The 23,756-nt window shown below is 35.4% G+C and overlaps 1 protein-coding gene and 1 pseudogene across 1 annotated transcript in view; both read left to right on the forward strand.

Annotated features, from left to right (window-relative positions):
• The window catches only part of UBAP2 (ubiquitin associated protein 2), a 95,496-nt gene that overhangs the window by 36,107 nt on the left and 35,633 nt on the right, over window positions 1-23,756 (forward strand). The window contains exons 3-8 of the mRNA XM_032477561.1: window positions 4,057-4,134; window positions 5,433-5,543; window positions 9,933-10,086; window positions 11,749-11,826; window positions 19,735-19,789; window positions 21,348-21,451. Coding sequence (XP_032333452.1) covers window positions 4,057-4,134; window positions 5,433-5,543; window positions 9,933-10,086; window positions 11,749-11,826; window positions 19,735-19,789; window positions 21,348-21,451 — 580 coding nt within the window. The remainder of the gene's footprint in view (window positions 1-4,056; window positions 4,135-5,432; window positions 5,544-9,932; window positions 10,087-11,748; window positions 11,827-19,734; window positions 19,790-21,347; window positions 21,452-23,756) is intronic.
• On the forward strand, window positions 22,329-22,503 carry LOC116663439 (annotated as a pseudogene).

Consider the following 23,756-nt stretch of genomic DNA (forward strand, 5'->3'; position numbering starts at 1 on the left):
AATGGAGGTACTGGGGATCGAACCCAAGACCTCATGCATGCTAAGTACTCGTTCCACCGCTGAGCTATACCCTTCCCCCCCCGTTAAGTTTTTTCTGTGTGTTCCTTATCGTTTAGTCTTCATTTTCATCTCTGAATTGGGAAAACTTAGACGTGTTAAGTTCTTTTGTCTGTGTCATTTTCTTCATGCTCCGTGTCTTCAGTGTGTTCTTGAAACAGAAGATGGCGGTTTTGCTTTGTTCCCTAGGCACTGTTCTGGGGGGCGCTTTCATTGGGTATGGGGGGATTATCCTGCTTATGCTTTTTTTTCCCCTCATAATAATTTTGTGTGGGATTTGACCTTTATTTTGCTTTTGCTCATTTTTATGTGAAATGAGTCGTCTTGGACTTTTACAAGGCAACATGGTCGAGCAGCTTTTCTGATTTCAGAGTGTTTTCTCTTTTTCTGTGTCATTAAGATTGGCTTGCTTCCTGAGGTTTCCTGGATTTATCCTCTTCCCCCAACATGAACTTCTCTTTCTTTCCTATATATGTGGCACAATATTGATTTTGTTTCTAATGGTTTCTCTTGATGGAGCCCTAGCTGGTCAGTTTCAAGAGTTTATGACGGTAACTGCCCCAGCCTATTTAAACCTTTCTGCAGTCTTGGCACTTGGCCTTCTGTTGGAGTTGTCAAAACCCTACAGTGGCAGGTGCTGTTCTCAAATTGGCCCTCCTAACTTTCCAGTAAATACCTCTTGGCTACTTGGGATTTTCCTGTTCTTAGACCAGACACCCCCGTGCTTGCCTTTGCTTACTTTACATGGTACAGTTTATACCATGCAGATCAGTTGTTTTTTTCTTCACTTGTTTGTATTTTGAGTTTTGTGAGGGACACGTCATCTAGTTTTATTCTGTGTTTTTGTTGTCCATGGGATTTTAGTTCTGCTGTAAAGTTGCAAGAGTAAGGGGAGGGTATATCTCAGTGGCAGAGCACGTGCTTAGCATGCACGAGGTCCTGGGTTCAATCCCTGGTACTGCCTCTAAACTAAATAAACCTAGTCACTCCCTCCCTGCCAAATAAAATAAATAATACAATAATAAATAAACAAAATACTAAATAAAGTTGCAAGAGTAGTTTAGAGAATGCTCATTTGCCCTTTAACAGATTTTTAATACAGTGTCACTTTTACTCTGTTACATTTTTTCTATATTTATATGTCTACGAATATAGACATACTTGCATGCATTATTTATTCTGAACTGTTTGAGATTGTTTTAAACTACATTTTGCCTTTTATCTTTTAATATTTAAGTGTGTATTTCCTAAGAACAAAAATAATTCTTTTTATTTTTTTACTTTTTCATTTTTTAATTGAAGTATAGTTGATTTACAATGTTGTGTTAGTTTTTGGTGTATAGCATAGTGATTGATTTTACATATATATTCCTTTTCATATTCTTTTTCAACATATGTTATTATAGGATATTAAATGTAATTCCCTGTGCTATACATTATGATCTTGTTTATTTTATATTTAGTAGTTAGTGTCTTCAAGTCTTGAATGATACTTCATTACGTAAATACAGTTCCATTATCAGATTTTGTAACTTTATCATTGCTGCAGTGTTTTCTACAGTTATCGTGTTCCGGTTTTGTCAATGCGGAACTTAAGTTATTTCAGTAATGTCAATTATTCCAGTAATGTCCTTTGTAGCACTTCTCCTTCTTCCATTACAGAGTCATCACATATCTTATTTGTGTGCCTTTTTTTTAGTGTTCATTAATCTATAACAGTTCTCAACCTTTGTCTTCTGAAATAATAGCAATTTATGCAGTCAGTAAACATGATAGAGATATTCACAATAGATTGTGAGTGTGGGTCCTTACAAAGCAGTATGGTTATTATTTTGTTTTTGATACCAGAGAAAAATAAGTGCCAAATGCTGTGCTAAAATTTTGTAATTTAAGGAAATTTAATGGTAGGAAGCAATGAGCATTCATGTGCTTGGTTTGGAGCAAGGTGAATGAATGTGAGTGAGGTACAATTTTTAGATTAGAAACTCAGAGTAGAAGGGATTGGTATTAGGGATAATGGGCAAAAATTAATCTTGTAGGCTTTTAGTACACAGGGCACCAATGGTTTACTTTCATTAATAAATGGTTGACATTACCTAAACCTCAAATGTATAATAATGTGGAAGTGATATCTTTCTAGTACTCATCTTCCTCTTTGCTTTTCCCTTTTACCTCATCCGCTTATTTTATACTGTGGGTCCTTTTGGCTGCAGCACTGGGACTTCTCACTTGATGTGTGTGAAGAAGGTCCTTCATCCTGTGTACTGGGTAGGATTAAGGTAAAACTGGCAGTTGTGTAGACACTATTTCTGTACAAACATCTTTCTGGTTTGTAATATAGTAGCACTACAACTGAGGTCACAGCAGTCACAGGTCGGGATGAAGGACTGACCATTAGATTGGAGGGAGCAGGCCAAGGGTAGCTGGAGCTCCCATAACCAACCACCCACATGGACTGGAAAGCCCTTGTGAAAAGTGCTTTTGCAGTGTAAATACTAACAACCCACCCCCTACCCTGGTCCAGTCGAGATTATTATGAACATGTATTAAAAACAAAGATGAAAAGTTGTTTAATATTAGCACTTTGTGGAGTTTTCTTGCCTTTAAGATCATTCAGTACTTTAAATGACTTAACTTTTTAAATATTTATGTTGGGAGTTAGTATTGATTTTAGCTAGCAGTGGTAAAGTTTATTTGAATAAACTGTTCTAGAGCAATTTTAGATTTACCAGAAAGTTGCAGACAGAACAGAGAGTTCCTGTATATTCCTCATCTAATGTCCCTGTTCATAATCATAGTAACTTCTGCAAAGCCAAGACATCAAATTGGTAGGTTACTATTAACTCACAGCACAGAAGAGTTACCCTTTTTAAAAATACCTTTTGAATTTTTTTTGTTGTGTTTTTGTTTGTTTTTTGAAGAGGCCAATAAATTAGGATTTATTTATTTTAACATTTTTTATTGATTTATAATCATTTTACAGTGTTGTGTCAAAAGGATTTATTTATTGACTGATTTTTAAATGGAGGTACTGGGGATTGAACCCAGGAGGACCTCTTGCATGCTAAGCTCTGCAGTCTACCACTGAGCTGTTCCCTGCCCCCTTTCTAATTCTTTTGAAAAAATCTTTTTAGAGCATTTATTTTATTTTTGTGCAATTTTATTTATTTTAGGAGGGGGGAGATAATTAGGTTTCTTTCTCTCTTTCTTTTTTAGTGGAGGTATGGGAAATTGAACCCGGGATCTCATGCATGCTGAGCATGCAGTCTGCACTTAGCTGTCCCCTCCCCACTTTCTAATTTTTAGTTGCCAGAAATACTATGAAAGGAAACCTCAAAAATTCAGTAATTCTTTTTTATTTAGTTTTTGTAAAAGGATTTTGAGTGAAAAAAGCAACTAGAGAAGAGTTTACTGTACAGGTGACTAATTTCAGTGTTTGAAAAATTTTTTTTAAATCTTATCAAAGCCATTTTTAAATTGTGATTAAAAATAAAAGTGTAACTTAAGAAATAACTTTTATTTAGATAAATACAGCCTTTTCTCTTCAGAACTGACCTTTTTTGAGTTGATTGCAGAACTTTTTTGCCTTTTTGACAGGAAGGCTAGTTCTAAGCCTGTGTCCTGGCAGCTGTTTCCACTGCTTCCTGTTCTTCCACTTTCTGTTGCACTATCACTTCATCTCCCCAAGGGAAGGAAAATTCAAATAAGTCACATGGCTAAGGAAGATAACAGGACTTTAGGTCATTTGGCCAAAGGAATGGGACCTTTACACTATTTAACTTGATGCTTATTTACCTTATTGGGAACATGTTGCATATGTTTGAGAAGTCTAAATTCAGAGTCTGTTAGTTTTTTCGTTTGTTTGTTTTTTAAGTTAATTAATATTCTACTACCATGGTGCTGTAGTGCTTGAGAGCTTTTATCTGTTTGCACCAGATTTTGGCATTTAACTTACATTTTTGGTTCTCAAATCTTTTAACAGTTTTATGTGCTTTCCAGGCTACAGCTGAACAGATGCGTCTCGCTCAAGTGATCTTTGATAAAAACGATTCAGAGTTTGAAGCTAAGGTTAAACAGGTATGTTTCTGGCAAAGGATACTGTCAGTTTTGTAATCTATTCTTACTGTGCTTAAAAAGATATTTTCACTAGAGATTCTAATTTTAAAGTATGTTTCTTGCTTATTCTCAGCTAGTTGGATTTTGAACTTGTAATTAAATACCTGTATTGGTGGCTAGAATGAAGGAATTTTGGCAGTAGAATCTTTGAGTTACTTGTATTATATGTGAACAGTGAGCATTTGTGAAAGCACATTGACGTGGTATATACGTCATAGGAAGTATATTTAGTATTTGGCAAGTTCTCAGAAAATATTAATGTTAAGGATGAGCTGAAATGCCTTTTCAAACATTGTGGTGATTCCAAACATACATTGGAGGAGAGGAGGGTATAGCTCAAGTGGTAGAGCACGTGCTTAGCATCCTGGGTTCAATCCCCAGTACCTCTAAAAATAAATAAATAAACCTAATTACCCCCCACCCCCAAATGACTTGTAAAAAGTATTTAAAAAATAAAATTTATAAAAAATTATACAACTCATTCTCTGGAATGAGATTTATGTACTGTTGGAGACACACTTCTATGTATCATTGCTTTTTATTTGACTAGCATAGCAAATAGACACAAAAGGGCACTGGTACAGGAGTTCAGAGCTTTAAGTTTGTAGTTCTTTCTCTTTCTAATCCAATCACCGGGGGGAATTTCAATTCTTACTGTGCATTGTTAACAATTGCATATGATGGGTATTGGGTTAGTATAGGTCATTTATATAAATCTGGCTTTATTAGTAGGTAACCAAAGACTGAAACACTGGAAAGCTGTGGAGTGTGTAGAATCTTGGCTACATAATACAGGGCAGAAACCAGATGGAATGGTGTGGTCCAAAGAGCTGTATTTATGAGATCAAGTGACCTGGGTCCAGATGGCTGCTTTTTGACTACAGAGAAATCACTTCAGATGTTTGGGTCAAACTATTTTGAACTACAGCTGATATACATTAAAATAGTTAAATGTAGATACAACAAATGCTTACATCATACATTTGTTCACTGGTAATTGAGAAACATATTGTGCCTAATCTATGATTGTTCCTTGTGATGAAAATGTTAAGTAGGTTAATCTCCCTTGTTAATGCACCAAGGAGATTTATTTGATTACTTCAGACATAGCACCCTGTTGAGGCTAATTGAGAAAATGGTATGTCTAGGAATGAGTTTTGTGATAGCTGCCAAATATCTCTATATAGTAGAATCTTAAAACTAATATCAAGTGCCAATTTTGAGTTCCCCTAACCACTTTTGTATAATTTCAACAACAGCTTATGGAAGTGACAGGAAAAAATCAGGATGAATGCATAGTGGCCCTACATGATTGTAATGGAGATATCAACAAAGCTATCAATATATTACTGGAAGGAAATTCAGACACAGTAAGTATTATTAATTGATTTTGCAAAACAGATTTGTCTCCAGTTCCATATTGTGTTTTCAGCTTCACTTTATCTGGGGATGCTGGTGGAGGGGGTTATGGATGCTATTCCATATTTGTTTTAAAACCAGAAAGAACACTGTCCTGAAATGACTGTTTTTGTTATGTGTGGTTTCTTGAAGTCCGTAGAATCTGAAGACTCAAAAGAGAACTTGGTCATCTACTCCAGCCTTACACAGTTGCCAAAATTCTCTTGTCCAAAAAATGTGGACATTTTTGCCACCTAAAAAAACTTGTCTTGGCTCCACTGCTCATGTTTCTTCATCTCAGTTGTCCCCTTTTACTACTCCCTATATCTCTAAATTAATGGAAAACCAGGATTTGTTGGTACATCTGTTTCCTCATGTGTGAATATTCTGTGGACAAATTTTCATGACAGTCTGACAGATACATAAAATAAGAAAAAAATTTTTTTTTAGCTTAGTAAAGTTTTAGTAATGTGCATGTGCTCTGGAGCTCCTCCCTCTTATTTTAGGAAGGATGCAACTAAAGTCACACCCGGCAGATGTCAGCCCTAATCTTTTCTACGTGGAGATTGCACAGTATTTCACTTCCATTTTCTCATTAAGGAAATCAGTTCAGAGCAGATTAAAACAAATGATTCACCTAAAAAGGGTATAAAGATGAACATATCAAAAAGTACCTTCCTTGTCAGTGTCTAGGTTTAATCAGGTTCTTATTTTTAGGGACAGGTTTTGTTAGGGACAAACTATTTTAAAATGAACTGCTGTGACAAGCTCAAAACTTAAATGAATATCTTTTTATTTACTATGAAACAATCAGAATGAATTTTGTAATTGTAAAAATTAGTTAATGGGGAAATAATTTAATTATTGGAGTATAGCTGTCTGTTGGTAAAATTCTATGCAAGATAAAATTGGCCCAACATGATAAACTACCAAATATGTCAATTTGTTGGGAAAAATAGATCATGGTAAGTGAGGAGATAAAATTTTGGAGAGTTTTTGTTTGCTGACCTTTAGGTATTTGTTAGGCTTTATAAAACATGGGGATTACTTCAATGGACACAGTGTAGAATGGCTCTCACTTAGATTTACAATGAAGTGAAGAGCTTAACTGCCCTCTTTATTAAAAAAAAATCAGCGTGAATATGTGAAATATTTCCAAATGATTAATTGGAGGGCCCCTTTTAAATGTTAGAAATAGATCGGGATACTGTTTTAAACACTCTTGCCTTTCCTTAAGCTCTGCAGATTTGTCATTCCTTTTCTGTGGTGTCACTCCTTTTCAACTTCCTCTCTTCATGTGGGACTGAACTCAAAGGAGGTGGTTTTGTGGTGAAAGTCTCTTTGGTTACCCCTTGAACCTGGAAATCATATAGTGGTCTGGCATATTGTGTTTCTAAAATATCAAAAAATGGCAGATTGGGGCTTGAATACAGACACAAAAGGCACATTCCTGTGTGAAGGTGAGAGGGCTGCGGGAGAGATGGAGAGGCAGAATGAGTCCTGGCTGTGGCAGTCACGGCTGACCAACTGTGAGGAGTGTCTTTCCATCTGCGGTAGAGTAATTGGAATGGACTGCTAGAGAATGTAAGCACTCTAGGATTTCTGGGAGCAGGAACATTTAAAATAACCATGAAAGCAAACACATCTTGACCTGTTGGCTAACCTTGTTTTGTGCCAGGGTCTTATGAAACAAAATTATTATTTTGAAAGAGAAAAAAAAGTTAAGGGGATTTGTCCATGATATATTTGAGGATGAGTTTGTCTTTCTAATGTATGAGTAATTGTCAAAGGAAACCATTTAACATGGTCATAAGTACTGAACTTTGTTTCATCCCATCATAATGCTGTTTTGTTTGAGTGACAAACTAATTTTGAGATGTAAGTCCCTTGCATTAATGTGCTTAAAAAAATATATATATATAGTAATTTGTGTTTTATATATATATAATTTATAACATATATATTATATATATAGTTTGTGTTTTTTATATATATATAGAGTAATACACACACACACACACACACACACACACACACACACTCATAGAGTAATTTGTTTGTGTTAAGTTCTTGGCAAATATAAAGGGGTGAGAGAGTGATTTTTGTATGAGCTGGCCTGGAAGCCTGCTCTTCTGATGACTAAATGTGGTGTCTGGGAGGACTTTCTCTTAGAATTTCCTAAGACCTGTTCTACAGGTAGCCAAACATAGATGGCAAAGACTGCCAGAAGTTCTGTTGAAAATCTTTTAGAATTATTTGGTTCACTTTCAAAACCTGTGTGCACTCTTGCAGACTGTTTTGAAAAATGTTCAAAACATTTGTTACTCTTGTTAGCATTTATTGTGGTGTTAGACCAATTGCCCTTTAAATGTCCCTTGCTCTACTTTCTTCCCCAATAAGTTGTTGTTAGTTTTTGTAGAATTCACAAGCCAAGACTTGCTTAAGGGTATCCTTTGCTGAATGAAATGGATTAAGATGTTTTTCTCAAAATGTTTGACATAGAAAGTCTGTCCTTTCATCGTGATTGAATACCTTTAGGTCTGGCCCTGTAAAAACATTATACATTGTTTATACATGCAACTTGTGCTGACTCTGTGTGTAATTTTTCCAGGACCTCTAGAATTTACTTTTTGTCTTGTTAATATAAGAGGACAGGATGCTGTCTTACATATTTAGTTTATTTGTATTGAAGATAATTGATTGAGTTTGTACACTATGGAATTTTTTTTTCTGAAATAAAGAATCTCTATTGTTAATTAAAAAAGCAGTGCAGAACAATAAACAGGTTAAATCAGATTAAAGGTCCCCACTTAGATAAAGACTTCTCACTTTCTTCAATAATACACAAGCTCCTGTTTAAGCTGAAGAATGTATTCCTATCTTATATGCTGTTTGCTGATAGCTTTCTTCACTTGTATTATGGATCTCTTTCTATGTATACCTGGATAAGTCTTAAAAATTTTTTTTTATTAAAACTTTTTTGAAATTGAGGTATTGTCAGTTTACAATGTTGTGTTAATTTCCGGTGTATAGAATGGATAACTCTTCAAATGGCTGTATACTTCTCCCTTTGGATGTTCTAGAGTAGGTAATCTCTTAAGCTAGATATTTGGGGAATTTTCCACTCTTTTATTCTGCTGTTCATTGTATATAAATGTTTGTAGTGTTATCAGATTATTTCCTCTGAATAAAGGCCAAGAAGTAGAATTGCTGGGCCAAAAATTGTGAACAAATTAAAATTTGGACACTATTGCCAGGTAAACTTCCTGGAAGGTTAGAATAGTTGCATGTCCACTGGAGTTGAGAATACCTGCTTATTCTGTCATAACTGTTGGGTGTCAGTTTTTAAAATCTTCACCAAACCTTAGAAGTGGAAAATAATATGTTTAATTTGTATTTTTTCCACATTCAATCATTTTATATTTAACCAAACATAAATTCAAAGGTTTGTAGATATATTAAAAAAATTCCTTTAGGTGTTTTAAATCTGGCCTCCACCATTTTAGAAATAATTCAGCTGTATCTCTAATTTTATTAATTTCCAGTGCTTACATTTATTTGGATAAAATGTTTTTCTTAAGCTTCTTTTTAAAGTTTAAAATAGCTCTTAGTTTGGAATCAGATCACTTCAAATCCCTTGTGAATTAAAGTAAATAGAAACAAATGGGCCAATTTTGGAATTTCCCAGTAACATACCCTGATCGAAATCTCAATACATTTTTATCCACAAGAACATAGTGTCTCATTCTTTTCTCAACAATTTTTATATGTGTGATTTGATTTGATTTGCGGGAAAAGGGAGGTGATATAAATCATTTGACTTATCATTAGAACAGGTCTTTGAAGTTGAAATTTTGGGCATCTTTAAAAAAAAAAAAAACTAAGCCAAAATATCTCAACCATTAAATTTTTTAAGATGGTTACCTTGGATAACTGAATAGGGAAAAGTTGTACTCCTGAGATTTCAGGGAATCATCTTATGTAATTTTATAGTCATTGAGCTATTCATTAATAGGTTTAAGACCTACTACTGAGGTAGGTGGGTGTGGCATAGAGTGGGAGCTTGGGGAAACAACATATACATTATTCTTAAAAACAGCATAGGAAAAGGCTCTATGGTGGGCATATATGTTGTCAGCTCAGCTAGTTGCTGTAATCTTTTTTGCTCTATACAGCAACAGAAACTTAGCAAGAGGTTTGCTGTCTTTATCATTAGAGGATACAATACGTATGTGGAAAAGAATTAAAATGGTAGGCAATGTAAGGCGTGGGTAATTAGTTTGAAAGATAAATGGACACTCTCTTGATGATTGTATACACTTCAAGAGACAACTCTGAATAAACACTATTATTTTTGGTAGACTTCTTGGGAGACTGTAGGAGGGAAGAAGAAGAATTTTGGAAAAGAGAGTTCGGAAAACAAAGAGAATAGAGAGAAGAGAAGTGAGAGAGAAGTGAGTCGTGGGCGTGGAAACAACAACCGGAAAGGAAGAGGTGGCAATCGTGGGAGAGAGTGTAAGTACAGACCTTTCTCCTCAACTTTGTATTATGAAAATTTTCATGCATTCTAAAAAGCTGAAAATGTAGTCCTGTGAATGGCCATAAATCCACGCTCTCAATGCAGTATTTATTATTATAGTTAACACTTAGTAATGAGCTGCAAGGAGTAATTCATTAGAACTCTCACTGATGCAATTTCATGTTAGCATTGACCTGGGCTGTAGGAGGGTAGTTGTGTTGTGTCCTAAGACTGCCTTCTGTTGTGAATCAAGTGCACCCTCTAATTTTAAAGATTTTTCATTTGCTGGTAGATAAAGCTGTTTTATTCTTCTCCACTTAACAGATACTTGTGGTATGGGCAAGAGTCAGATTAAAAGGAAAATTGTTGAATAGGGAGGGTTTTCTCAGTACTTTTTTTTTTTTTTTTTTTTTTTTTTGCTTCTGAGGTCTCTATTTGTCCAGGGACTTAGAGCAAAGATACAGACCCTGCAAAGTGGTGGCAGCTCCCACATTCTTAGCTGTGGTGCTGTGACCCCCCTCAAGGGAGATGGGCTATGTTTCATTTCCACACTGAGCATTCCATGAATTTCTGCCAGACTTGGGCATTGAAATGGCTCCTGGCTAGAAACCAGGAGCGTTCCTGTGTGCACATCTGTACAGACATGGACACACACAAACGTGGATGCTTGGGGATGGGGTGGGCAGAATTCAGAGGTCTTGCTCCTTTTTTTTTTTTGTGCTGAGATGAGATAAGTACTTTCCATTCGACTGAGGTTTTGATATTATTCACGCAAAACAACACTACCTGCCTTGCATACGTACCAAAGTAGCTAAATTATGAATGAATAAATATATATCATTACCATATCCCCTTGTAGACTTTTGCTAGTTTACTTATTACACAGACACTTATTGAGTACAGTGTAGCAGATCCTTCTGATAGGCATACAGCAGTGAACAAAAACATCTTTCAGTGGAGGTGGAGAGAGATGAAACAATAAAGAGAAGTAACATGTTGCATATTAATATAATATTTTAATGGTGTTATGAAGAAATAATGCTATGGAGAAAAATGAAAGCAGAGAGGGTTTGGCAAATTTTAATGGGGTGGTCAAGGACGGCCTCACAACTCATGGAGTTAAGCCCTGAAAGAGATGAAGGGAGCAAGTTGTGCCAGTATTGTTCATAATATTTCTGTATTCTATAGAGTCATTAATGTTGAGTTGACATTATATAGAGTTGAGGAGAAGAAAAGACTGTTGGCATCTTCTGAAGAGCACCCTGGAAGAACCTCTAACAATAATTTCCTCAAGAACTCAATGTTTCCTTGGTCTCGCTCTTTCGCTGTTCTATGCCTTTCCAGGCTTTGAACTTAACCAGTGAGCAAATTTTGTGGTGTATAGTTGCACAACAAAGATAAGTTTTGGAAACAAACTTACTTTAGGGGAGGGCAAGTCCAAACAGAAAAAATAAAAAGTGGTATGTCATTTTAGTTTCTTTTTGAATTTTCACCTATGAATTAAGCTGTCGCTCACTTTCTGAGCCACTCTGGTTTTGTTTTTCTTGTTTTCCATACCCTTTGCTTAAATTTTAACGATTTAAAAAAAGTCTTTTTGTCCTTGTTTTTAATAACTATTTGGTACAATTATGTACAAGGGGTCCTCTTTTCTTCCTTAGTTAGGGGTGAAGAGAACGGAATTGACTGCAGTCAAGGGGACAAGCCTTCAGACCGTGGAAAGCGAGCTCGTGGTAGAGGTAAGACAGAATAAGGGGGAAGGTTATGCTTGTGATGGGAAGGAGGCCGGGTGCACTCAGAGCACCAGGTCACGGCAGTGTACTCTGAAAGAAGGATTGATCTGAAATCTTTTGATTCCTTTGCTGATGCCTAAGAATGAAGTGTTTTTGGATCATGTAATTCTGAGGAAACCGAGATGGTTTTCAAATGAGCGGAGAAGGCCCTTTATAGGTATACTTTAAAACTTGAAGCTCTGATCAAAAAGTCATTATTAAATTCTCCTATATTGGACTTTAACAGCTGTGTTTTACCCATGTGATAAATGGTTTTAAGATTAAAATTGTTTGCCCCTTGATTACCATGCCCAGTGTTTTCTGTTTGTGATCATTTCTTAACAATTATTAATTTGGGATGCCTCTTCAAGAATGTAGTTCCACATACTTTAGAGTTGTAAGTGAATTTCCTCACAGTTATTAAATCAAGATACCTGATGTATAGGCAGATCTTGTTTGGGTTCAGTGGAGAAGCTACCTGAATTAACTGACGTTTTGTTTGATACGTTGTTGAATGCAGTTGTGAATGTTCTCCAGCTGAGTGTTTGGGGCCGAATTTTTTTAATCAGAAATATTAAGGGTAGAAATAATGCAGGTGGTACATATACTGTCGACTTCCTTGGCTGTTCATCCAGCTGTCATTTACTAAACTTCTGTATGGGCCAAAGGTAAATGATTTTCAGAGATCAGAAAAGGGCAAAATTATGTACTAATTTGCCAGGCACAGTGAAAAATAAGATTGTAATTTTCTAACAGATTTTAGTTATAATTCCCTTTTCTAGCCTTTTTTTTATTGTGATGACTTTCAAACATAGAGAAAAGTGGAGACAATATTTAAACGAACCCCATGTCCCTTCATGTTTAATCAGTAACGCTTAAGGATTTTAGCCATTTATGCTTTATGTATCTCTTTTCTCCCTTTCTTGCTGCAGAAATAATTTAAAGTAGATTTTTGGGGTCAGTTTACTCCTAATTACTGTGGGAAACACCTGAAAAATGTAGATGCTTTCACATGTAAACATAATGCTTATTTTCACACTTAACTTTGTTATCTAATACTTAATCTATACATAAATTTCTCTCGTTATTTATGTCTTTTCATAATTGATTTCTTTGAATCAGGATCCAAACAAAATTTATACATTACTATTTACCTTACATACATTATACATTTTGACCATACTTGTGGGCACGTGTTGCTAACTTCACACTGGCTGTCCCTCAGAACACTAATCTACATTTGTGATTAAATTAGCTAAAATGTTAAATTTTAGTGAATTGCCCCTTTCCTTAATTTTAGTTAATTTTAGTAAATTGCCCCTTTCCTCCTTATCTACACAGTGTTGGCTTAAAAAGTATTATGAAATAGCATGAATTTAATATGATAATATATAGTTTGAGGGTAATTTATATTAAGAATTTAATATCTCTATTACATTAAAATCATACAAATAAAATGGGAGTATATTTTACAGTATGAAAAGTATAAACTGTTGCAAATGAAGTAAAATTAAGTTCCTTTTATATCCCAATTTTTGTATACCTTTCCCTGAATGTCTTCTCTGTATTCAGAGGAGTAAGAATCAGTGTGACACTGATAATTTTTCATTTAAAGTTTAAATACTCACAGAAGGGTATCTTGTGAGATATGTGTTTTTGTGAGAAAACAATAGCCCCTTCAGAGGAGAACTGGAGTTGTGCCAGGTGGTATTCAGTGTCCTGGTCTTTGCTTTTTGGAAAGTGTACCTGGTAGTTGGTGCAAAAACCTTCGGAACTTTATAAATGTTGACCATTCAGAGGTACTTGGCCATCAAATGATACTGGGTTTTGTGTGCAAAATACGGAATTTGGCCGTTATTTATGAAGTATCTACTGCATAACTGGAAGAGTTCCTGAGTAGTACTTACTTAATCCTGAGTTTATATTGAAGATCATGTTACAAATCTATGAGATTTGGAGTATTCTAGGTAACGTTCTTTGTCATGTGCCATGCTAGTTAGTGAAAAACTAAGTATAATTCTGTGTTCCAGGATGAAACTGCTTACTATTGTGTAAGAAGTTACAGTCAAGCCACTGTGTGCTTTTATTCCTATGAGTTTCTTAACCTTGTTAATTGATGCATGGTTTGGCATCATGTGTGTATTGTTTTGTCTTTTGGTGTGATCGAATCTGGTAAGATAATAATACTTGAGGTTGCAGGGGAGTGATTTCCTTTTGAATGGAAGAAAAATAATGCATGAAAAATAACAGTTTACTACCAAACCTTTCTCACTCCTTACCTTAACATACTTCACTGTTTTGTATTTATATACAATTGAAAAGTAATTGTTGAGCACTGCCATGTGCTAACATTGTAGTTTTAATTTTTGAATTTTCTGCAATGCCTTCTCGGGTCCTGGTATAAAAAGTATTTTACAAAATGTAGTGCTCTTAAATTAGTTGCTAAACAGCTACGTTATTTTTGGTAATTGAATAGTGACATTATTACGCCCCTAAAAGAGTCCATGTTTATGAAATTGAGGTTACATATCAGCATTAAATGCAACAACTGATATTTAGGTGCTTGTTAGCTTGTTGAAGATACCACTGCAGATAAGATGTGATCCCTTACATCCTCAGTGAAAGGAGAAGAGACAGTCAAGTAAAGCACTGTTCACTTAAGAAAATGATTGGTGATGCAGTCAGTTGTCAGTAGGGTCTCCTTTAGGTTGACCTGGGGAAGTCTCTGAGGAGATGGATTTAAGGTGAGGAGGAGGAAAGCATATGAAAATCTGTGTAGGAACGTTCTGTGGAGAAGGAACATCTTAGCTAGGGTAAACATGGAAAACAACTTGGATTTTTCACAGAATAAGTAGTAGTTACTGGAATATGAAATATACACAGAAGTGCTTAGGGTGTGGCTTTAACATTTTACTTTGAAATAAAAAAAATACAGCAGAATTTTACATGATGTTTACAAAGTCCCCAAACTTTAATATTTTACTACATTTTCTTTATCATTTTTCTCTCTGTATGTACATTATTTTTTTCTGAAACCTTTGCATATAAATTTCAAACATGCCATTTTACCCCTTAATATTTTAGCGTGTAACTCCTAAAAATATATTCTCTCACAGAGCTACCTTAAATGATAAAATCAAGAAATCACTATTGATACAATGTACAGGCCTTATTTAAAAATTTCCAGTTATCCTGCTAATGTTCTTTATAAGCTTAAAAGATAATCTGGTTCAGGTTCTAATCCAGGATCACACACTGTGTTTAGTTCCCCTTGTCTCTTTTAGCGTCCTTCAATCCAGAACAGTTCATCGATCTGGAATAGTCTTTGTCTTTCATGGCCTCGGCCCTTTGGATGCATGTGGACTCTTGTGTAGAAATGTCCTTCATTAACAATCTGAGAAGCTTCCTCATGATTAGATTCATGTTGTCTGTTTTTGGCAGGAATGCTGCAGAATGAGATCAGCTGTCCTCCTCAGTACATCATATTGGAGGGTACACAATACAGTTTTGTCCTATTGCTAGTGATGTTAGGTTTGCTTTCTTAAGGAAGATTACTCCCTCCTTTGTAATTAATACATATTTTGGGGGGGGCCAGTATTCTGAGACTGTTTAAATAACCTTTTTCCCCATCAGACGTTTACTCATTCATGTTAGAATCCATTAATTCTTTCCTGAAATAATTGACACACTTATAATCAGACCAGCTGAAGAAAAGCTAAAAAGAGGAATATGAGTGTAGACTCTATGCTTTGTTCCTCAGTGAATCCCAGGGGCATTTTGCTATTGTCATGTAACTCATTATTCTGCTTTGGGGTTGAGGAAGGCGTATTCCTGTCTCTTTGTGGATATACTCTGACCTGGGGACAGAAAGACACAACTTGCCCAACTCCTAAGTCTCCCAGTGACACAAGCACCAGAGAGATGCCCTGCTCTCTGTGAGTGCTGAACAGGCCTCTGGGAAGTTGGGCAGCTCATAGTCAGCACAGCAGCCATCTTTATCACTGGACCAACCTGGAAAATCTGGGGACTTTTGCCTATACGAAGAACTTTAGAACTAGTCAGGAACATAAAGATCTTTAATTTCATGATCCAGAGTGTGCAGTGATAAATTCAGGAGCACACAGCTACTGGCACTTCTGGCTGTTATCAGTGCCCTCCTTAGAGTCTCCTGGGGATGATGGTAAGGGGTTGCTTTCTGTCTTCTTAGATTAGAATCACTCTCCCTACTCACTTTTCTTTAGGTTACACATGTTCAGCTCTAGCGGTCTGTTACTAGGATTTCCCCCCACCAGAGGTAGTTAGCTGTTTATTGAGTTTCGGCTTTTTTCATGGGAAATGAGCATCTTTCCTACTCTGGCTCTCAGGGTAAGACATATATGTGGAACATTAAAAGCTTGAGCAATTAATTCAACATAGATGTAGTACAGAGTTCCTAGAGAGACCTTTCTGAGTAAAGGTATAGCATTTATCATAACATTGGTTTATTCTTTATGATCATCTCCTTTAATCTTGTATTTCTTTATTAAAAGATCCCGAGTCTTTATTCTGCTTTTAGATGAAAGCAGTTATCTGTAACAGATAACAGTGTAGGGGAATGGTATATACAGAGAAAACAATATTACTAGTAGCCTGGTGAATAGGAAAGAACAATTTTGTTATCTTGCTAAAATTTACATGAAGATGTGCTCGAGTTTTTAAAAATCTGAAGATATTTGGCTTGTTTTTGTTTCATACTTGGGTGCAGCTACTGCCCTCTGGAGACATGGAGATAGGTAGTTGATCCTGACTTTTTCCAGGGAACTTGAAGGATTTCTTGAATTTTGGGTCGTAAGGTATGTTTTTCTTTTATAAATTCCTTTCTCTTGTTTCATGCACATCCTACTTTCTGGCTCAAGTGTTAAATATTTTTTAATGATTTCTTAGCAGAATCTCTTTCTAAGAATTTGCCACTAATTCTTAATATTTAACCGTGGTTGGTGCCATTTGTCACACAGTATGCCACTGAATGGGTGCACGTGAACCCACATATTAAGAGAAGTTGTGTTTTTCTTTTGCTTTCTTCATTGATAACAGTGTTTATAATAGCCAAAAAATTCTTGATGTAATTTACATATCATAATTCACTCATTTAAACTTATAATTCAGTGTATGTTAGTATATTTATAGAATTATGTAACCATCACCATAATCAATTTCAGAACATTTCCATCACCCTTCACAAAGAAAACGCTGTACCCTTTAACTATCAATTCCCAGTTCCTCCACCTTCCTCATCACCCCACCTCGCCTCAGAAGTAAACAACTAGTAATCTACTTTCTGTCTCTATAGACTTGCCTGTTCTGGACATAACATGCAGATGGAATCTTGCAGTATGTGCTCTTTTGTGACTGGCTTCATTGACCTAGCTTAATGTTTTAAAAGTTCATCAGTGTTATGCCATATATCAGCACAGTGTTCCAGCATATATCAGTCCTTCAGTTCTTTTTATAGCCAAATAATATTCCATTGCATGGGTATACCAAAGTCTGTTTGTTTTTTTACAGTTAAGGATTATGTATCCTGAGAACTGGTTTTCTTGTGTGATTCCCCTGCCCCCTAACTTTAAGATTAAATTACTTTGTTCATAAATTTTGGGTTGTAGTCTTGCCAAAACTTGTACATTGAAAGCTTTCTTCTTGGGGGTATTGCTTGGTTGGTAGAGCGCATGCTGAGCTTGTGTGAGGTACTTGATTCAGTTCCCAGTACCTTTATTTGAAAAGGGGGGGGGAGAAAGCTTTCTTCTTAGAGCTAGTTTGTTTTTTTTTTTCCTTTTAACCCGAGTTTCTGACCTTTCTGTAGGCCATGGTGAACTGTGTGTGAAGTCTCACCTTTGCCTTTTGACAGTGTTGAAATAGACAGTAGCCCCTGATATGCATGATTAGGATTCTTCCACTTTTATATATTTTTTTGTTGAAGTATAGTCAGTTTACAATGTTGTGTCAATTTCTGGTGTACAGCACAGTGCTTCAGTCATACATGAACATACATATATTTGTTTTTGTATTCTTTTTCACCATGTTACTACAAGATATTGAACATTGTTCCGTGTGCTATACAGTATGAACTTGTTGTTTATCTATTTTATATATATTTGTTAGTGTCTACAAATCTTGAACTCCCAATTTATCCCTTCCAACCCCTTCACCCCACCCAGTAACCATAAGTTTGTTTTCTATGTCTGTGAGTCTGTTTCTGTTTTATAAATAAGTTCGTTTGTTTTTGTGTTTTTTTTTTTTTTTTAGATTGGGTTCCTCCACTTTTAAAGATATTTCCTTCTGTTTTCCTGTCTCTAGAAATAGGGTAGATTTTTGTCAAGACCATATTAATAGTTTAACTTGAACTACTGGATAAGTTAGTTATACATGATTAAATATACATTTAGTTATGTTAGCATAGCTAATATATCCCCTGGCAACCTCCTTTCTCTAAATTTGACTACTCTTAGGTAACGTCATATAAGTGGAATCATGAAATACTTGTCTTTTTGTGACTGGTCTGTTTCACTTAGCAAAATGTCCTCAAGGTTCATCCATGTTGTAACATGCGTCAGAATTTCCTTCCTTTTTAAGGCTGAATAATATTACACTTTATGTATATGCCACGTTTTATTTATCCATTCATTCATTGATGGACACTTGAATTGATTCTGTCTTGTCTATTGTGAGTAAGTCTGCTATGAATATGAACATGGGTGTACAAATACCTCTTCAAGACCCCATTTTGAATTTTCTTGGGTATATACCCACAGGTGGAATAGCAGAATCATATGATAATTCTATTTTTTTTGGAGGGGGTGGAGAGTGGAATTGCCATACTGTTTTCCACATTCCATTTTACATTCCCCTCAAATAGTGCACAAAGGCTTCAATTTCTCTGCATTCTTGCCACCACTTATTTTCTATTCTCTCTCTCTCCACTGTAATGAGTGCCAGGTTTCCGTAATGATTAGTGATGTTGAGAGTCTCTTCATTTGCTTATTGGCCATTTGTGTATCTTTTTTGGAGAAATGTCTATTTTAAGCCCCTTGTCTATTTTTGAATCCAATTGTTGTTGAGTTGTAGAATTTATTTATGTATTCTTGATGTTACTCTCTTATCAAATAAATGATGTGCAAATATTCTTAGGTTGCCTTTTTACTCTGTTCGTATCTTTTGATGCATCAGTTTAATATCTCTTTTCCCTTTTCTCGCCTGTTTCTTTGGTGTTATATCCAAGAAATCATTACCAAATTTAGTGTTGTGAAGGTTATGCTCTATATTTTCTTCTAAGAGTTGTATAGTTTTAGCTCTTGCATTTCAGTCTTTACTTCAAACTTTAGGATTTGATTAAGAAAAACTGGAGAGTTGCTGAATAAAACTATTTCTTCTTGTTGTTTGTCTGCTCTCTTATTTACTGCCATTTTGGCCATTGGTTAAAAGCCCTAGTATTAAAAATGGTATATGATAGTACCTTCAGTTTACTTAGCGTTTTCTTCTTTTTGGTTCTCATTTTGTTTTATAGTAGACGCTTATGATGTCATGCTGTTTGCACCAGTTGATTTAAAAAGACCTAGAATATATTTTTAAGTATAACCTGCCTATGTTAAGCTGCTACGTATGATAAATATCATACAAGCAAAATTAAATTCTTTCTTATGCTTTGAAATTAGTAACTATAGGTATTCGTGTCATTAGAGACCAGCAGATTGGGTGCACTGTTGGGGATGTTGGTGCTGTTAGGAACAGTGACAGTAATGTTTGGGTAGTTGGGTAGTGGTGTATATTGGATGAAGTTGGTAGAATTATAATTGTGAAGGACGTAAATATCATTTACACTTTTTTTTTTTTAATTGAAAGGATTTGGACGTGGCAGAGGGAGAGGGACAGGAAGATTCTCAACCCAAGGCATGGGGTAAGTCTTAACCATCCTATTTTTGAAGTTGCTACCTTCTCTAGTTGTTACTCTTTTCCTTCCTCTGTCTTATACTCAGTTTATTTATCCTGGTGAGTCAGATATTTTCTATGCTTAAAGAGAAAATATTGTAAAAGCAAAACAGCATGAATAAAATTGTATTGCAGTAAGCTCTAGAGCAGAATTTCTAGCCCCAGATCTATTGATACTTTGGATTGGATAATAGTTTGTTCAGGTGGTGGGGTTCCCTTGACGTTATAGGATGTTTAGCAACATCCCTGGCCTCTCCCTATTAGATGCCAGTTGCACCCCTCCTCAAGTTGTGACAATCAAAAATGTCTCCAGACCTCGCCAAATGTTCCCTGGGAGGGAGGTGCACAACCACCCCAGTTGAAAACCATTGCCTAAGAGTTATGTTGGTAAATCCAGCAATTGTCTTTGAATGGTAAGTAAATGCAATGTTTATTTGTGAAAAGTGATCATTTTTACCCTGAATTGTAATAGTGAAGAATAAGTATATCGTTATTAAATAGGTTATATAGTTATTTATTCATTATTTCTAGTTGTTCTTTCACTTTTTGCTGTTATCCAAAACATTAGCTCCCCCTGGATTTTGATTAAAAGTTTTTAAATATCTTACAAAGGCCATAAGTAGATGACAGTCAGGAAAGGAAAGGAAAAGAAAGGAATTAGTTCCAGGAAAAGCCCTTTATCTCTCCGTATCTATCAGGGCACCACTGTTGGGTGTCACTGCCTTCAGATGGTGATTCCTGCCATCTCTGTTTTTTCTGCATGAACTCCCTGTGGACAAAGGGAAGATGAAAACACAGGAAGCAAACTTGCCAGAACATTTAAACATGTAAACCCAACCCAGTAGCTTTAAACTGTTTGTGTATTTTGCTGTTAATTAAAAAAAATTCTTTTGTGATTCTTTTGTCAATGATACCCCAATAATACTGAATTTTTTTTTTAAATTCTGTTGTAAAAATTTTAGAGATGGTATTTAATTTGGCTCGAGTTAGACTTCTGAATCATGGGTATTTAGGATTTTAATTAAAAAGAGAGGTCCCAAACAAAATGTTTTCTTTTTATCTATATTATTATTTCTAAACAAAAAGGATTATATTCTTCTATTTTAAAAGGTTCAAAGCCAAACTTGAATTCTGACTTGGAAAGAAAAGACCTGTTGCCTGTTTAAGTCTAGACTTGGTTTTTGGTGGGGAGTGGGGCGAGGGGCTTTTCATTAGAGCCCTTAACCTGCCTAGAACTATTACAGGTCTCCACACCTGCTTTAGGATGCAGAGGACAACAATTTAGGGGGGGAGTAGGGGCAGCACACAAGAGTACATGGAAGATCCCTAGGCAGCTTCTGCTTTTCAGAAGATCTGCATTCTGATGGCTAAAAGAATTGACTGTAACTAAATAGGAGAAGGGGTGGTAGGGTGAAATTTCTTATATTGGTTCTTAGGGGTTGTTTCTGGGAAGATGATGTACAGTTAATTCTGTGACTTTGGTGAGTGCTTCATTTGCATTTATTCTTTATTTATTTCAAACCAAGGACATTTAATCCTGCGGACTATTCAGATTCGCCATCTATAGATGGGTGTGGGACAAAATCGGTAGTTTGGGAAGCTGCTCAGAATGGTGCGGATGAGGGAACTGGTAAGTGTCTGTTCTCGCCAGAGATGAGTTTTAATGTTTGAGCTCTTAACTTACAGAGATGACATTAAAGAACTCTGATGGAGAGAAATGAAAAACAAGCAGCTGTCCTATCTCTGAGACTACTGTTAGTTGGTTCTTAACCTCCAAAGTCTCTCATTTATAAATCTCATTGATGATAAGGTATATGATTTTTCCCTTTCTCACTCTGAGGAAGAGGATGTATTCTATGTGTGTAAGTCAGTACAAACCCACACTCAACTCTCAGTGTGTCAGGGATATATAGAATTTCTTAGTGGAAGACTGGAAACAGAAAGTACTTACCATTCCTAACAGTGGACACAAATTTAGCCAGACAAAGAGGTAGATGATGAGAGATAGCTTTGGGGCAGCAATTGCTTTTGCAGACTTTTTTGTATCTTGTAATTTTAGGATAATTTTTTTCCCCTGAAATTCATGGATGAATACTTGTTAATTGGCTTATTTAATAGAGCTCTTTTGAGGATTTGTTCATGATAGTATATATTAATTGTTGTGATTATATTTATAAAACAGAATTTGACACTTCATAAATTATAACCCAAAATACAAAGATATAGCTCAATAAATATCTAAAAAAGACAGTGTCACCATCACAGAAGCACAATCAATGAATTAGAAATTAAAGATAGTATAGAGAGGACCAACAAAAGTTATAAAAATTGTAGTTTGAAAAGACTAGTGAAATTGATAAGCTTATTGTGAGACTGATAAAGGCAAGGAGAAGAAACAGATACAGTTGATTGTAGGAATAAGAAGAGGAATCTTGATAATAGATTATAATTATAATTATAATTAATTAATGCTACAGCTATTAAAAATCATAAAAAGATTCTTTGTCATACTTACCTGAGAGGGGAGATACCATGAACACAAAGGTGATTTTCCCAGGGCGAGGCTCATCCACTGCACTCTGGATGTGCTGACCCCTGCAGTTTCCCCAGATGTGGGAAGCTCAGCTGCATAATTTGTGGTAGCGGGGGCTGCATTTAAAAAAAAAAAGAAAGATGCTTTGTCAATTTTTTTGCTAACATTTGAAATTACAGATTAATCTCACTCTTCAACACATATATAAAAAATTTAAGCCAAAATATTAAAAAAACAGAATTCAGTGAACTAGAAAAAGGATAGTATATAATGGCCATATTAAAATTTATACTTGGTATTCAAGTATAACATTAAAAAAAATCAAACAATTCCTAGATATATACCCAATAGAATGGAAGAAATAGGTCAATATAAAACCCAGATGTCTTTCAGTGGATGAGTAGATAGATAAAATTTTCTACATTAGGCAAATACATAAGAGACAGATGTAAATTGGTGGTTGCTGAGGCTGGGAATGTTTGGGAGAAACTGGGAGTGACTACTAATGGGTTCAGGGTTTTTTGGAGTGATGAAAATGTCCTGGAATAGATAGTTGTGATTGTTGTACAACTTGTGAATATACTAAAAACTAACTGTGCCTTCAAAGGATAGATTTTATGCTATGTGAGTTATATCTCAGTAACAAAGATGAGTATCATTCACTCCTTTAGCAGAATAAAAGAGAAAATTCATATAATTTCAATAAGGAAAGGCATTTGACAAAACCCAACATCCACTCCTGATTGCTGCAAAAGTTACAGCAAACATTACAGTTAGTGGTGATTTATAGAATGTTGTTCCTCTGTAGCAAAGTCAAGGGGTTTACTCTCATTACTATTACTTTTTTTTTTTTAATAAAAGGCTAAAGATTTAGTTGAACTGAAGAGAAACAGGAGAATTACTCTTATTATTTCTATTCACCACTGTACCAGAGGTCCTAACCATTGAATTAAGGAATGAAAAAGAAAAGGAGTGGAAAGGGAGGAAGAAACCTGTCATTTTGGCAATAATGTAAAAGAATATAGATTAATTATTAAAATTAACAAGGTGCTAGGTAGTTCAGTTAACAGGTAATTTTCTGTAAACCATCAACAAAGAGAAAATGGAAAAGTCAAGATAACCTAAGTCTAATAATATGCAAGATAAGATTTCCGCCTATGAAAATGTAAAGTATAGAATAAAATCTTAATCAGTTAAAAAAAGAAAATGGAAAATATGAAATCTTACAGTAAAGTACAAAGTTGAGAGGTTGAGGGGGGAGGGTATAGCTTAAGTGGTAGAGCGCATGCTTAGCATGCACGAGGTCCTGGGTTCAGTCTCCAGTCCCTCCTCTAAAAATAAGTGAACCTAATCACCCCCCCCCCAAATAAAAAATAATTAAGTATTACAATAAAAAAAATCT

Source organism: Camelus ferus, chromosome 4, assembly GCF_009834535.1.
Source record: "Camelus ferus isolate YT-003-E chromosome 4, BCGSAC_Cfer_1.0, whole genome shotgun sequence".
NCBI classification, from domain to species: domain Eukaryota; kingdom Metazoa; phylum Chordata; class Mammalia; order Artiodactyla; family Camelidae; genus Camelus; species Camelus ferus.